Source organism: Nanorana parkeri, unplaced genomic scaffold, assembly GCF_000935625.1.
Source record: "Nanorana parkeri isolate BGI_ZX_2015 unplaced genomic scaffold, ASM93562v1 scaffold77, whole genome shotgun sequence".
NCBI lineage: Eukaryota > Metazoa > Chordata > Amphibia > Anura > Dicroglossidae > Nanorana > Nanorana parkeri.
In genome coordinates this window covers 2,124,910-2,141,985 of record NW_017306345.1, presented here as the reverse complement: position 1 = coordinate 2,141,985, position 17,076 = coordinate 2,124,910, and the positions used below count along the sequence as shown (strand labels likewise).

General features: G+C 41.0%; 1 protein-coding gene across 1 annotated transcript; it reads right to left on the bottom strand.

Annotated features, from left to right (window-relative positions):
- Nucleotides 1–3,273: 3,273 nt before the first annotated feature.
- LOC108804887 (gastricsin-like) lies at nucleotides 3,274–13,366 on the bottom strand. Its single transcript, XM_018576800.1, has 9 exons — nucleotides 13,295–13,366; nucleotides 12,206–12,341; nucleotides 11,062–11,179; nucleotides 7,552–7,670; nucleotides 7,232–7,431; nucleotides 7,026–7,145; nucleotides 5,398–5,545; nucleotides 3,674–3,772; nucleotides 3,274–3,576 (listed from the first exon to the last, which is right to left on the bottom strand). Exons 1-9 carry the CDS (start codon nucleotides 13,348–13,350, stop codon nucleotides 3,421–3,423), a joined length of 1,152 nt encoding a protein of 383 aa, XP_018432302.1. The 5' UTR covers nucleotides 13,351–13,366; the 3' UTR covers nucleotides 3,274–3,420.
- Nucleotides 13,367–17,076: the final 3,710 nt, after the last annotated feature.

The following is a 17,076-nucleotide window of genomic DNA, read 5'->3' as shown; positions in this document are numbered from 1 at the left end:
TATATATGTATACAGTATCTCACAGAAGTGAGTACACCCCTCACATTTTTGTAAATATTTTGTTATATCATTTCATGTGACGACACAGAATAAATTACACTTTGCTACAATGTAAAGTAGTGAGTGTACAGCTTGTATATCAGTGTACATTTGCCGTCCCCTCAAAATAACTCAACACACAGCCATTAATGTCTAAACTGCTGGAAACAAAAGTGAGTACACCCCTAAGTACAAATTTCCAAATTGGGCCCAATTAGCCATTTTCCCTCCCCGGTGTCATGTGACTCGTTATTGTTACAAGGTCTCAGGTGTGAATGGGGAGCAGGTGTGATACATTTGGTGTTATCCCTCTCACTCTCTCATACTGGTCACTGAAAGTTCAACATGGCACCTCATGGCAAAGAACTCTCTGAAGTCTGAAAAAAAGAATTGTTGCTCTACATAAAGATGGCCTAGGCTATAAGAAGATTGCCAAGACCCTGAAACTGAGCTGCAGCACGGTGGCCAAGACCATACAGCGGTTTACCAGGACAGGTTCTACTCAGAACAGGCCTCTCCATGGTGGACCAAAGAAGTTGAGTGCACATGCTCAGCGTCATATTCAGAGGTTGTCTTTGGGAAATAGACGTATGAGTGCTGCCTGTATTGCTGCAGAAGTTGAAGGGGCGGGGGGTCAGCCTGTCAGTGGTCAGACCATACACCGCACACTGCATCAAATTGGTCTGCATGACTGTCGTCCCAGAAGGAAGCCTCTTCTAAAGATGATGCACAAGAAAGCCCACAAACAGTTTGCTGAAGACGAGCAGACTAAGGACATGGATTACTGCAACCATGTCCTGTGGTCTGATGAGACCAAGATAAACTTATTTGGTTCAGATGGTGTCAAGCGTGTGTGGCGGCAACCAGGTGAGGAGTACAAAGACAAGTGTGTCTTGCCTACAGTCAATTATGGTGGTGGGAGTGTCATGGTCTGGGGCTGCATGAGTGCTGTCGGCACTGGGGAGCTACAGTTCATTGAGGGAACCACGAATGCCAACATGTACTGTGACATACTTAAGCAGAGCATGATCCCCTTCCTTCGGAGACTGAGCCGCAGGGTAGTATTCCAACATGATAACTACCCCAAACACACCTCCAAGACGACCACTGCCTTGCTAAAGAAGCTGAGGGTAAAGGTGGTGGACTGGCCAAGCATGTCTTCAGACCTAAACCCTATTGAGCATCTGTGGGGCATCCTCAAATGGAAGGTGGAGGAGCGCAAGGTCTCTAACATCCACCAGCTCCGTGATGTCGTCATGGAGGAGCGGAAGAGGACTCCAGTGGCAACCTGTGAAGCTCTGGTGAACTCCATGCCCAAGAGGGTTAAGACAGTGCTGGAAAATAATGGTGGCCACGCAAAATATTGACACTTTGGGCCCAATTTGGACATTTTCACCTATTTGGTGCATCATTGTTCCAATGAGAGTACACCCTTCGGCCAGGAATGACTGATGCAGCATCTATTGCATACTTTGAGAAACTCACAGTGTGCTGTAAAGTCAGAGTAAGCAATTTTAGTACAGTAGAGGAGCCTGGAGAACTGTGCAAGACTAAAGTTAAGACTGGAGTTCAGCTTTAACCCCTTCGTGACGGGAGACGTACAGTGTACGTCCCGTCACAAAGTGGCTATATGACTGGCCACGTACACTGTACGTGCCCAATTATATTAGCCTCTGTAATGCTGGTAACTGCTGATTCTCAGCAGTTCCAGTCATTAATTAATGCCTCACTATTGAGACATTCATTAATGAAATAGTTAAGCTTTTTTAAAAGCTTCTTTCTTTCATTAATGAAAGAATGAAGCCTTTACATTCAGATACGGGTTCGCTAAATAGCGATCCCGTATCTGACAGCTGAAGATAGCAGAGAGGTAGCAGTGACTCACCTCTCTGCTATTCGTTTTGACAGCTGGAGAGCCTGGCCCGATGTTAAATGATACATTTCAACCACTAGATACAAAATGTATCTCGAGTGAAATGTATCACTTCTGATCGTCTAGGAACGATCAAAGACCTTTAGTGAGATCTGATTCTGACATGCTGTCAGGATCAGTCTCTAAAGTTATTATTAGCTGTTCCTAAGCTTGGAGCAGCCTGATAATAACTAAAAATTTTAAAAAGTTAATTTATTAAGCAGTCATAGTGATTGCTTGATATAAACTGACAAAAAAAAAAAATTTTTTTTTTACACTTATTTTTTTTACAAAGTGTAAAAAAAAAAAAAGTGTACAAAAAATTAGGAAAATAAAACGTTTATATATAAATATATTTGTATACTATAATTATTATTAAAAAAATTCTAAAAATAATAATAATAATCAAAACTTGCTGCTGTGGAAGAATCACACAGCAAAAATGTAAAAAGTGTGTCAGTCATTTAGGAACAGAAACGAAAAACTAGCACAGTCATGAAGGGGTTAAAGTGTTATTTAACCAATTTGAATGAAATGCATATCGAATAGCCTTCCTTACAAATTGTATTGTCTCATGCTTTTTTCCCCAATGGTTTCCTTTTTGAAGTGTTTTCATGGTGATTACACCCATTTTCACAGTGGCTCCTTTTACCAGTTGGCTTTTCATGGAGGCACCACAGCGTGTGCGCTACCCCACTAGGACTACACAAATCCCTGTGTCCACTCTGTCCACCGCACAAGCTGCACAAAGTAGCAGGGCAATTGAGATCCACCCATCTCCGTGTCCATGTGTCAGAACTCCATGAAAACGGAAGCATGCACATTAGATGAGTTGCGCAAGTACTCAAAGGACATGTAGCTCCACGGACAGGGCATCAGGATGTAACTGTGTGTACGGTCCCTAAGCAGAAGTTGGGGGAAGCGCAGCTCAAGCTAAAAGGAACTGCTATTGTTGTACTGAGGACAATATCAATTGAGATGCAATTTTTATGCTCATGAAATGATATTGCAATAAAAGATTATTTTTACATAGTAGGTTTACCTGTACTTTTACTAAGCAAGTCACCTAAAAGAATGGTGAAACATTTTCATAAATACTTAAATCCAGTTGTTTTTAATACCCTATCGTCTGAATGAATGAAAACCTTGAAGATAGACATTTATCTCGTATGCCTTACAAATACATACCCATGATGCCCCCTAGTTACAAATATGCATATACTGCTTATACTGTACTTGTAATTGTTATATGCTCCCCAAGCAAATAGAACATCAGGCACATTCTACTGATTACTTAATTGTTTTTATTCATCTTTTTATCAACTGCAAAGCATCAGACTTTCAGGATTGCATCTTTTTGAACTTCTCACATACAAAACTACAGAATATGGGATATAGGTATTTGTGCTGCAAAATACATGGAAGGACTGCAGAAATTAGGCATTATGCCAGTAAGGAGAGCAATTTGTTTATGCAGCAGCAGCAAAACCAACTTGATTGTTGCCCAGATCATAGACGGAATAGTATTGACGGAGGAAGACATCACCCAGAATCCAGAGAGGCTGTCCACTCTGAGAAGGCAGGTAGGTAGGCATGATGCCAATAGTGCAGTAGCCACTGTTTTGCTAAAAGTAAAAAAAAAAGATATATATTTTAAGCAATTTTATACAGTAGTATTCTTTTGCAGCAACATACTGTATGTTATTACTAATAGATGATTACCTGAAGAACATAGGCAGATGGTGGAAGTGGGAAGGAAACTCCACTGATGGTGAAACTGATGGTGGGAAGACTCTGGATGTTGCTACAGCTGACAGCATACTGTGATTTTGGAAAAACCAAAAACAATCATTATACATTAATCAATAAATTACATTAAAAAAGCAACTCCAGCAGTAGATTATGGCTTGGAGTCGCATAATAGACAAATGACAAGCTGTCTTTTCTGACAGGTCTTTAATAAGATAGGCTCACAGAACATGTTCAGGTCATACAGAAAATATGACATGCTGCACACAATACATGCTTAGTCATAGAAGCATTTGATATTACAACCAAGCATGTATGGCGTGAAACATGCCAGAATGTCTGTTTCACGAGTGACTGTTATATGAACTCTTTTTACATGGTCCAGGCAACAGAGAAACTTTACAGGGGGAATTACCTTCATACTTGCAATTGTTATACATTATTTTTTGTATCTCCTATAACAAACTAGGATGGTTTTTGAAGATAATCACAAGTTTCAGAAAACTCTTTAAAAATATTAGAAAAGTTAAGTGCTAGAGGGCAGGCAATAAATACAAGATTAAATGCCATCCTTAACTACCTCCGGGCCGGCCGTTGTACAAAAGCGGCCGGGAGCTCTCTAGATCTGAGCGGGCGTCTCAGATAATATCGGGAAATGCCCGCTGTAGAGTCGGCGGATCGCTTGTATGGGGTAACGATCGGTGCTCCCCCCGCCTCCGCCGTTGTCCCGCTGGTCCCGGGCTCCGCTGTGCCCGGTGCGAGCCCGGGATCAGCACGGCGCCTGTGTCACAGGGGATCAGAGGGAGATGGTTACACGAGCTCCCTCCGGTCCCCTCTCCTCTGCAAGAATGCGGAAGTGTTGTATATTACATCACTTCTGCATTCTTGTGTCACTCTCCAGCTTCAGAAGCTGGAAAGAAGCTGATGGAGCAGATCTGTGCTTCATCAGCATCTTTTGGGGGTTCCTAGGAGGGTTTTATTAGCATCCGTATGTGATAGCAATAAAGTTTAGTGGGGGGAAAAAATTAAAGTCCCCCCCAAAAAATTTAAAGTTACACATAAAAAAGAATTAAAAACAAAAAAAATTTTTGAAAGTCCTCACCCATACATACACGCATGCAAACATGCGCCGGGAGCACATACGTGCAAAAAAGACGACTGCGCCCATTACGCCGCACATGTTACATATCACCGCGAACGTCACAGTGAGAGCAATAATTCTAGGGCCATCACTCATTGAAAACACTAAACTGATGAGCAGTAAAAGCTTTTAAAGTGTCGCCTATGGCCAATTTTGGGTATGGTAGTTTTCTGCCATTTTGGTGCGCGCAATTTTAAAGCTTTACATGTTTGGTGTCTATTTATCCGACGTGACCCCGACTTTTATATTTTACAAAAAAACTGGGTAATAATAAATGTTTCCTAATATAATGAAACATCAAAATTTTCAGTAATTTTTCCTAATTATAGTAAAAAATAAAACCCGCAGTGGTGATTAAATACCACCAAAAGAAAGCTCTATCTGTCCCCAAAAAATGGTATAAAATTAATTTCAGTACAGCGTTGCATGACGGAAGGGGGTCTAAACACCTGGTCTTCAAGTGGTTAAACATACAATGAATATTACCAAAGTAGGATCTGAGACTAATGTGTCAATGAAAATCTATTTTATTAAATTTTAGGCTTTTTTAACCTACCTGTCCATTCTGATCTTGTTGGGCACCAATGCTTTGCATTAGGGAGGAGAAGACTGATTGAGGAGCGGTCAGCAGAGAAGTACCAGTATCCACAATACCCTGACATCCTTGGCTACACCAACCAGTAGCTTGTCCACTAACAGAGAATCTGAAATAAAATATATGCATTTTTATATCATCATCATCAACCACATTGTATAATTATGGTACTAAGAATAAAGCCAAAACTTCTCTTAATAATGCATTAAAGCGGACCTTTCAGCAAAAAAATACATTTTGTCCCATTGTAATCCTCCCCATTCCACAATATTAAAAGCCAAAGCTTATATTAATTCTTTGTCTTTATTTACCATTTTTTCTTTATTTGCATTCCACTCGCCCCCCTGCCTCAATTCTTGCCTAGAAAAGTGTGACATATCAACCTCCTCCTGAAACCTTCTGGGATACCCATGTTGTACCTATATCCCAGGAGGCATCATCTTCCATACAGCACAGAAGATGGATCTGCCTCCACATCATCGGGGGGTGGCTGCAACAACCAGGAAGAAACAACCAGCTCCCAATGACATAAGAAAGAAAGATGGTGGCAAGGGTGTACAGCACCAGAGCATCGGGCGGAGCCCAACGTGGGATTCGCTAGCTATATAAGTATGTTTATTAAAGTGTATTTCCACTTTTGCAGCCAAATTGGGATGACACCTATTTTATATTGGTTACATATTCCCCTTCACATAGCATAAGCTAAAAAAAAAATACTTCTTGCAGTTTAAATTGCTTGTACATGGGTTACAGTTTTAAGGTTTCTTCTTGTTTCTATTTCTTTGACATGTTAGATGGGGCTGTGAGGGATCTGAGGTGGCTTGTCCATTGTATATTAATGAAGCTTATCAGATAAACACAATCCTCACATATCAGTCCCAAGTCTTTCCGTTAGGACAGATCACTGTGGGGCTAAGAAAAAACTAGAATCAGCCATCTTGCCTGCTTTAACAAAACATCTAAAAGATAAGAGGAAGTTATTTTCCTCTATGCTGTGTGAATAGGAACACATAAGCAACATATAGAGGGGTTTTCTCAAATTTTACTGCAAAAAAGGAAATACACTTTAAAGACTATCCAGCGAAGAAGGTAAAGGGAAATCAAAACATTTTTCAACAAAAGAAGGTGGAAGCTCCTCTATAAAGATTTAATATTTCCCATTTTTAAACCAGTCACCAAGCAATTTCCCTACAATAGAAATCCTGTTAAGTTCAATGGATCATTCCTTTCTCTATCAAATACTTCCTTTTCAAATTACTTTACCATCAATAATTATTTTTTAAATCCAGAATAACTGGAAATTTGGGGAGAATTCCAGCATATGTGAAATCTCTATCCCAATCAAAACTTATTTCCATTGCTTTACAATTTGTCCTTGCACATATACTGTATAATATATAGGTGATTCCTGAAACTTTCATGCGTGACGTTTATCACTATGAATTAGGACAACATTCAAAATACACAAATGATTTCCTCTCAGATGGCTGAATAATTTGGAAATACAAGGACACTTACTAAGGGTATGTCAGTCTTTTTTTCTGATTTGATCATCTCTATTATAAAGTTAACACAAAAATTAAAAATACCCTTGGATTCCAATTTGCCAGTATGTTTCAGAGGTCACGGGAGTCCAATAAATCTGTCCAGAGTAGTAATTTTGGTCAACACCACCAAAAGCAACTTCACCACCATTCTGTGTGTTCTCTCTGCAAAAACATATGCAAAAATTATGCCAATAAATATAATTACTGTGTAAAACAGAATAACGTGAGCCAATATGAAAAACACATACCCACTAAGGTAGAATCCAAATAAAGGCTGGTTGATGAGATTCTGTTGAATCAGGTTTTGCATCACAGTGGTAGCTCCGCCCTCAGCAATAGATGGGTAAGCAAGACCCAAAATACCATCAAACTGAGCATAGACAAAGTTGGTTCCAGGCTCGGTTACACTCAAGCCAAATTCTTGCTGGGAAATAGCTATATTCTGGATCTGTACACATTTAGAAATAAGTTTTAGAATTAGCATCACTTTCTGTAAACATTTCTTATACTTAATTATAATAATAAAAAATAATAATAATTCATATGTATTTTTTAAATATACACATACCTGCACAGTGTCATATCCAAGGATTCCAGTCAGGCTACCAGTGCCATACTGCAGAGAGAACTGCTGCTGGTTTGAAGAATAGGTGGAAGACTGGCTGGGGTTAAACAGAGGGTGATTGGCTGGAGGGAAAACATAAATAAATATATTTATCAAATTTGAAACAGCATTGCAAGAATTAAAGTAAACAATACTAGAAAAACAGGTCAGTAGTTTTTAATTTTTTTGTAACCATTCAAGTGGATCACCTGGCAAACAGCTACACACACAGTTTAAATGTGTGCGTTTACTTTTACTGTTTAGCCTGCTAAAGGATTTGTCATTTAAAAGTAGGTAAACGCTAACAATGAACTTATCTGATCTTCTTCCCTTTGTTCTTCTAAATGTATCACCAGGTAGAAAAAAATTGTGGGGAAAAAAAAAAATCCTAACACAGCCACCTCATCTTATGACCGGTAAACTGAAATATACTATATTTTTATTTTTGCATTTAGATACATTTAAGTCAGGGGTGTCCAAACCGCGGCCCTCCAGCTGTGGTGGAACTACGAATCCCATGAGGCTTTGCAAGATTCTCACAGCCACAGACATGACTCCCGGAGAGAGATGCTTCATGGGATTTGTAGTTTCACCACAGCTGGAGGGCCGGAGTTTGGACACCCCTGATTTAAGTTATGCCTCTGGTGTCCAGGAAGATCACGCTGTCTTTCTTCCTTGTTTAGGCTGGATCCACACCTATGTTTTTGTCCCCCGATGCTTTTTCTATTGGTAGCAGGAAAAAAAAGTCAGCATGTGTTGTTAATATGTGTTTCGATATATTTTATTATGGCCATTGTAAGACTATACCTGGCCTCGCAGATGTTTCTACGCATGCGCGTACGCCTGTCTTCCGCATTTGCGGGAAACGGGCGCTATTGCGCACACGCTCAACGTACTTGCGCGTGGAAACGTGGCGCGCAGGAAGTGATGCAGCGTCTCAGGATTGATGGCCCTATTTAAACTTGCCAGTCCTATGGATCCTTGTTGGATGATCTTTCAGCTCCTGTGTAAGTGTCCCTGTGCTTCTGCCTGTTCCAGTATTTTGTTGCCTGACCCGGATCTCTTTGACTCCTGCTGCCCTTGACCTCTGCTTGCTCCTCGACTACTCTTCTGCCTGCCGCCTTGTACTTAGCTGCACGATCGGTAGTGACCCTGGCCTGCCTGACCTTGTCCTGCTCCAGCTCCTGGTGGTCTTCCCAGCTGCATCTACACCTGCTTCCTTGGAGACCAGCTTTGAACTCACCCAGGCACTGTGCCCTACACCCTCTGGCACCGGTGCTGCTCTCTGTCCTCTCACTCCCTGTCACCACTCTCAGAGGTGCGGGACAAGAGTTGCAAAGGAGGCCTCCTCACAACTCGGTTCTCTACCAGGTACGTGATAGCCATGTTGCATTTCAGTGAATTATTACTCGCCGATGTGCGCCATGCCTTGCAAAGATGTAAATCCAGCCTTAATGTTACTGATTCCTAGGTCAGCTCCCTGCTCATTAGACAGAGGTGATGATTTTAATTTACTGTCCAGTGACAAGGCTAGAGATGGAGAGGTGAAATAAGAAAATGCATTGTTGAACAAGGATAAAAGTGTATCTTCAGCCTAGCTGTCCAGTGCAGCTGAGCCATGGCACAAGACTGGCTGAACCATATAAATCCTTTGACAGGTAATACTGTGAATATATGTTTTCAATTGTGTATTTATCTACTTGCCTGGAGTTTTGCTTTAAAAATCTTATTATCAAATTTGTTTTAATAGATTTATTAAGTTAAGAGCTGGACCGGGGTTAATCCCTCTGTATTTTTAGTTTTCTAAAATGTGTACAGTTTTCTTCTGTTAAACTATACAACAGGTTGTATTTAATCACCCTGCACCCTTAGACAGCAAGGTTATGAAACCTTATCACCCTTTGGTTTTTAAATGTGAAACCAAGTGATAGTAAAGCATATTTTTCATTTGTCTGCTGTGTGATGAGCTGGGGACGGGGGAGGAGTGGATCATGGATCATAGGAATACAAGAAATACAATAAAATAACTACAGCCTTAATTAAAGTACAACTAAAGACTGCAATATAACAGTTTAAACAAGTACCAAATCCAGTTACTCTCTGATGCACAGACCTCATAAAGTAAACACAAAACCCCCTACCTTCCCTGACTCAGCCAAATACTGGTGTGGCCAGGTGCTGACTGACAAGCTACAGGCATGTGAATGAGCAGTGACAATGCTGATAGCCACATTCCTGACAACATCTTCTCATTCCACTGTAGAGTGGCAACTCTGCTCTGAATTCAGGAGCAGTGCAGCATTGCTGCCACGCCATAACAGGAAGCTGCATTAGATGGACATCACTGGCAGGATCAGCAGATATTTGTGGGACTTAGCAGGTGGACTAAGAGAAAACTGTCATTGCAGATACCCTTAACCTCCCTGGCGGTAATCCCGAGCGTGACTCGGGGTTAATTTTCTCTGCCAGGAGCGGTAACCCCGAGTCACGCTCGGGGTAACATTGCAGAGCTGTCAGCGGAGTTTTCTTACCTTCTCCTGGCGATCCAGCGATGTCATCCGCTATGATCGCCGGCGAGAATGATCTATGTCCTTCACCATGATCGCCAGCCGGCATCTGACTTCCTGGTTCCGTTCCCTGCGAGCAGCAGCGGCGCATGGGAGCGGAACTGGGCGGCAAATTCAAAAGTGAAACACACATAAGAGCTGATACAGTGTAATCTGAGAGGACTACACTGTATCACCTCAGATCTGACACTTGATAACTATACAGTGCCCCTTGCCTGCCATTTTACTGCCATTTGTGCTGTCATTTGTGCTCATAAAATTTTTATAACATGGCATCAAAAAAGCGCCACGTTACTACAAAAGCGTTTTTGGACCAGTTGAGTGACAGCGACACGGAGGTGCTCGCAGAAGTGAGCGATAGTGATCTACCAGGATGTTCGAAGTTTGCTGCTCAAAGCGAGATGACAATGGAAAGAAAGTCTGAAAAGAAACCAGGTTCCATTGTCCTGATTGTGACGCCGGACTTTGTGCAGTCCCATGTTTCAAAATTAATCACACTCAGGATGTTTATTGAATTTTCTTTGTTTGACAAATTTCATTATTTTTGATTACATTATTGAATAAAATGATATTATTTATTAGATTATAATTCATGATTTTGTGTTTCAAACTTTATCACTTCTGGGATGTCTACTAAAGTATTGCTTGGTCAGGTTTAAGTAAGTAATTACTAAGAATTGCAGGCCTACAATACATAACACCAAATTTCCATGCAAAAAATTGTACCGCTTTTGGCACAAAATTCCTGACATAATCATACCGCCAGGGAGGTTAAGTGATGCAGCACATTTCATTTTTTAATGGGAGGCCACAGTTCTACATTAATATTGGAGAGCAGATAGAAAAGTTAAGGTGACATGTTTTTTTCACAGTTTTTTTTACACAGTTGATTATGTCATTTACTTACTGCAGGCCTGGCTCTGACAGTTGGTTGAGGGTACCCACAAGTTGGAAGATCCAGTGTCAAACAGAACAAGGAAGTTCTGAGCAGGAGTTCCTATGCTGATCTCACCATAGTAAGACATCTACAGAGAAAGAAAATAATTACTCAGGAAAGCAATAAAAATCCATGCATTTCATGAATTACCATGGATGTGAAGGGTGTAGCCACTTGTAAGTCTATGGGGCTAGATGGGGCCAAATTTTACCATTAGTAAGTAACCAGGGAATGAACATGCTATTCCTACGCACAACGAGGCTGCCATTAGCCCATGCACAGAAATAATGTGAGGAGGCCTATAATTATGTTATTACTATGTAATGATCTTATTTAAGCAGAAAGCCCACCACAATTTTTTTTATAGAATCTGAAAGGCCACCACAACTTTTTTGTATTTTGATAGAATAACAAAATTGTTAGATGCAATGCTTAGATCCTGATGCTATAATCTGTATGTGCCCATGCTGGAGATATATATTCAAACGTTTTATCCCGAGGACAGTGTGAGGAAATATCTCCAAAGTGAGGGGAATCTTACCACCCTCAACTCCTGTTCTATTGACTGCTGTCAGACTCTGGATCTCTCCTCACTCTCTGCAATGGTGATTACTAAAAATGGGACAGGAAGGGGGAGTATAGCACCCCAAGAGGGACAAAGAAACTAACCACAAGCTGTTAGGCTGGAATTCTACTTTAACCAGACAGGAGAATATCACGGAAAAACTGACACCAATGCAGTGTGTTAGCACATGCTTGTTAATGCACCACAATGGTACCATATGGGAGTGCACCAACACACACATCAGGGTGCTGCCATGCGCTGCACAGCACTGCAATGCACTTCCAGCAGCAAGATTTGTTGGGGTGCTATCAGAATGAATGGCACTGCATTACACTAAGGCATGTAACAAATACGCAATCATGTGAATGGGCCCTTAACATTTTTTTATACTTTATGCACTGCTCTTCAGCCACCCACTTCTACTTGAAGAATAAACCATACAAGCATAATTTGCTTAAAGCACTTTAAATAGAAACACATAGAAAAATATTGCACCCAGACAATTCAAAATGCATGAAAACAGTCAACTTAGTGTCCACATATACTTACATCCATGTAGTTTGCCAGAGGCTCAAAAGCAGTGGCAAAATTGTTGTAATACTTTGTAGCTGGATCAACATATGGGGCTTTAATTCCATGTTCTTGCATCACCTGCCTCATGGACTTAAACCTTTTTAGGGGCACTCTGCAGGAAAAATATCAGACGTTATGAAAGGCAAAGCAAAATTAACTGAATAAGTACACACTAAGAAGTGACAAACATTGCTCTGTATAATAGAACTTCTTAATGAGATGAACAGGTCTCATACAGTCATCATGTGTCTGATGGGGCCCTACACAGTATGATTTTAGAGTCACCCAGTGATCCAATGATTTTCCTCAGACAAGTACTAGCTTGAAACATTTCAGGACATATACCAATACCAAAATTGGGAATTGAGATTTATTTGTTCATCACATTAAGACTGTAACATTTTTTGTTTATATGTTTTTTTATACAGCAATGGGAACATTTTGGAAACATATTTGGGATTTGGAATTTTTTTCACCACATACCTAATGTCATTTCTCATTGTAGGCAATTACAAGACAGGCTAAAGATGGTTTTATTTTGGTTTTATTGTCTTTTACAAATCATATAATGTAAAGCAGAAAAATACGATAGTTTTACAGTTCAGCAAGTGATCGTTGTCAACTAGCGCTACTGCATATATAAAGTACACATTATATTCTATGGTTTTTCCCATTTATCATGTTTTGGGTTCAAAACACAGTGAAGTTTCTTACAAATGAAATAATAAACTTTGAAATAATTTACACATTACAGGAATGTATAGTGCATGAATTTTTGAAAGAGCCTAAACAAGTTAATTAGCCACAAATAAATATTTCTACTATGCAGGAATCACAGTTGTTTTTTAAATGGAAAAAAAAACTGGCAACTTAAGGTCAAAATGTGCAAGCTGTCTTAATTTTCTAATAAAGGGGAATTGGTTTAACATCGCCGTTCACAGCTATCATCTGCATGTAGTTTGGTAATCTGTCTAGTTAAAACATAAATTCACATTCTGCAATACATGTTGAGCTGGCAAACTGCATCAAAGGGATTAAATATATATCTACTGTATATATACTCACTTAACAACCCCTTCTGAGAGTTGAAGGCAGACAAGAGCAAGAATTAGGAACTTCATTTTGACTACTGGTTTCCACCTTGTGGAGACATGCTCTGGTTCCCTGCTTATATACCCAGAAAGAACTTGCCTATCTAATCTACAAAAAGCGTTATCATAATGTCAATGTCATTGGGCACTCTTTGTCAATTATTGCCTATTTTTAAAATCTAAGATCTAGTAGTAAATATTAACAAAGTACATTCTTAATTTTTGCAGCCTTTGAAATCACATTGGCGATCACTGCTGCATTCTGATTTAGTAAATTATCTTTACAAACGCAGTTACTGATTGTCTTAAAGGAAAACTTTTCTGAGAAAAATATGGAGGTTGCCATTGCTGAACTACACATTTGATGTTTTTGGTTGCCTGGATGGCATTCTGATGTGATAGTTTTAACACTTTCAGAGTCACTGATTCAGAGTAGAGATGAGGCTGGGATTAGTGCAAACTCAGTTTGTCTGAGTTCGTCCAAGCCCACTCAAAACTCTGACCGCCCGACCCAATTAGTGGCAGAAGTTGCAGTGTGAGTGTTCCCTGCCCCCTTGTAATGTATAGGTGTAGGGTGGGAAATGCCGCAGAGGAGGTGGCTGTCAGAGTTCTGAGCGGGCTTGGGCAAACTGGGTTCGCACCAAACTTAGCCTCATCACTAGTCCATAGAAAGTATGCATATCAGAAGACTGACTTCATGGCTGCATACATGTCTTGGCTCAGTCAATTGTAGTGACTAGCAGATTCAAATAGAGGTTTAAAATTTACTGTACTGGGTGGACTCAAGCCAAAACTTTTCTTCTTAGTATTGTATAGAGGGGAAGGGTTAGAACCCATCAGGTTTTTATCGCTGTCTTTGGGGAGACGCAGAGACAGAGACACGAAGAGGTTTTACGTGTTTGTTGTAGTGAAATACAGTCCTTACAGGATGTCTCCAGCTTACAAGCATATCTGAATGCACTGTGTGATTGGGCATCTATTTGATAAATGAGGTTTAATGTTGATGAATGTAAAGTTATGCACTTGGGGACTAAAAACATGCATGCGTCATACACTCTAGGGGGAGTATGTTCGGGGGAGTCAATGATGGAGAATAATTTGGGTGTACTGGTAGACCATAGACTGAATAATAGCATGCAATGTCAAGCTGCAGTTTCTAAAGCAAGCAAAATACTTTCTTGTATTATACGGGGTCTAGACTCCAGAGAAAGAGACATAATCCTGCCCCGGTACAAAGCATTAGTAAGATCTCATCTGGAATATGCAGGTCAGTTTTGGGCTACAGTCCACAAAAAGGATGTTTTGGAGCTGGAAAAAGTGCAGCGAAGGGCAACTAAACTCATAAGAGGCATGGAGGAGCTCATCTATGAGGAAATATTAACTGACCCGAATTTGTTCTCTCTGGAGAAGAGGCGATTAAGGGGGGGCATGATCACCATGTATAAATACATAAATGGTCCATATAGTGAGCTTGGTGCCAAATTATTCACTTTAATTGCTGATCCAAGGAATATCCGATTGCCTTATGGGGTCAGGAAGGAATCTTTTTCCCCTTTTGAAGCAAATTGAACCATGCTTTATAGGTTTTTTTTGCCTTCCTCTGGATCAACATTGGGTGATTGTAGTCCTAGAATTCTGTTTAGGGTTTTCTTCTTATTTTTTATTTTTTTCCACTTATCTCTACAGGTTGAACTCGATGGACTTGTGTCTTTTTTCAACCTGACTAATTATGTAACTTTGTAACTTAGAACATCTGTCAGGTTTTTATTGCTTTTCCTGCATCTAAATGTCGGAATGAATCAAATAACGATTTCAAACGTATCCAAATTTTTGATAACCACAATTCGTATGCATCCGAATTTTGTCTGAATGTCACAATGAATTAACTAATGTTGGTAAACTTGAAAGTAGAAAAAAAAAACTGCCCCTCCCTTTAGATAGGTCTGGTAGGTATTTAAAAAAAAAGAACACCTTACCAGACCCTTGCTTCGAGCAGCAGCGCCGTACCAGGCCACATGTTGATGAGGACAAGGGCCTCTTCCCCACAATGAATTAGTAAGGAGTAGTTGTTAAAAACTTGTTACCCCTACTCAATCGCCAAATGATAGTAAATAAACACACCACACTGTGCTCCAAAAGCTCCAAAAATGTCTATTGATGTAATCCCCAGATCAATCACAATTCCCACCACTTGCTGACTCGAAAGGAAAACTCCTCGCCGCCACGTGAACCCAACCAACTCTCGCCGCTAATGACAGCTCTTCTCCTGAATGTAAACAAAGGGGCAGAGGGAGTCATGACATCATGGGACTTTTTCACCTCCTTCTTTACCTTCTATTAGGGGACCGAGAGCTGTCACGGAATGTAAACAAAGGGGCATAACAAGTCCTGTTATGTCACGACTTGCCCCACCCCTTTTGTTTACATTCCGGGGCAGACCTGTCACTTGCAGCCGGTGTTCATCGGGATCGGCCTCATCATCATGGGGATGTAACAATGTCCAGCAATCCATGCCGTATTTTCCCCTTGGTCACTGGTACTGGCTGTTGTGTTCCACAGGGTTGCAAACAATCAGCACACCTCCTCCCCTATATACCATACCACTACCTCACTTGTTGCCCTGTGTTCGAGCAACAAGTCCTATCCTTTGTGCCGGACCCCCTGTGATTTCTTGTGTCCTTTTCTGGATCCCTGCATTTTCGATCTCTCCTGTGTTTCTGGTCTCCTGTGTTTTAGTACCTTTGTGGATTCCTTTGTTGGCTTAGTTCCCTTACTTCCCTGTATCCTCGTGCTTCCTGCGTTACTCCAGCGTACCCGGTAACCTCTCTGTTGGCTTTTCCCTCTTGCTCTTTCTTGTGTCCCTGTTTGCTCCTGTGTGTTACATAGTTACATAGTATTTGAGGTTGAATAAAGACATTAGTCCATCAAGTCCAACCTATTAGGATCTCATTCTAGGAGTACCTGTACCCCTGTATATTACGGTCCCTTAAGAAATCGTCCAAAAGTTTCTTGAACAATTCCACATTCTTTGCTGAAATCACTGTGTTGGCCCCCTCCTTGCTTGTATGTTCGCACTCCCTTCTCTGTGTCCTCCAGTGTAATGCACATTCCCCTAGTGCTGTCCTTGTGCATGGCATCTGGTGCATCCATGGCTGTACTACGCATGTCTCCCATAGCACAGCTTTCAGTGTATTTCTGTTTGAGTCTTCCTGTACATTCCCCTGTGCATATCACCTATAGTGCCGGTAGTTCTGTGTTATCCTGTGTGTGCATGCTATATCTGAGCTCCTGTATTTGCACCATCACTTGTGTGCATCTTCCCTGTATAGTACGCTCCCTATGTGCATTCTCATTATTAATATCTCAGCTCCTTTATGCTTCCAGTGTGTCCTACAAGTGGATGGTAATCACCTCCTCTGTGAGCCCTTGCACCTGTGCTGTTCCTGCGTATCGCTTGTCTCTGTGGGTACACCTGTTGTGTGGAAAACCTGTGGTTATTTTGATCTGCACTATTGTGCACCTCCGCCCTTTCTCCTGTGCATACACCTGTTGTGTATTCCCTTCTGTTACCTGCTCCCGGTGTCACGCATGTTCCCTGCGTCTTCCCTCTTGTGCCTGTTTTCTGTACTTGTATTCACTCTGTGTCTAGTCCAGTGCGCTGTGGTCCCCAAGTATCCGCTGGAACTGTGCCTGCACGGGTGTGTCAGAGAGCCGCAACCTGGGAGCTGCCCGCAACTCAACATCCACAACATCAGT

Excerpts from the sequence above, each read along its gene's own strand:
- LOC108804887 (XM_018576800.1), bottom strand. The coding sequence starts at position 13,350 with ATGAAGTTCCTAATTCTTGCTCTTGTCTGCCTTCAACTCTCAGAAGGG. Across the intron at positions 11,180-12,205 it reads CTCTGGCAAACTACATGGAT|ATGTCTTACTATGGTGAGAT; the intron begins GTAAGTATATGT and ends CTTTCTCTGTAG. Across the intron at positions 3,773-5,397 it reads AACAAGATCAGAATGGACAG|TATGCTGTCAGCTGTAGCAA; the intron begins GTAGGTTAAAAA and ends CCAAAATCACAG.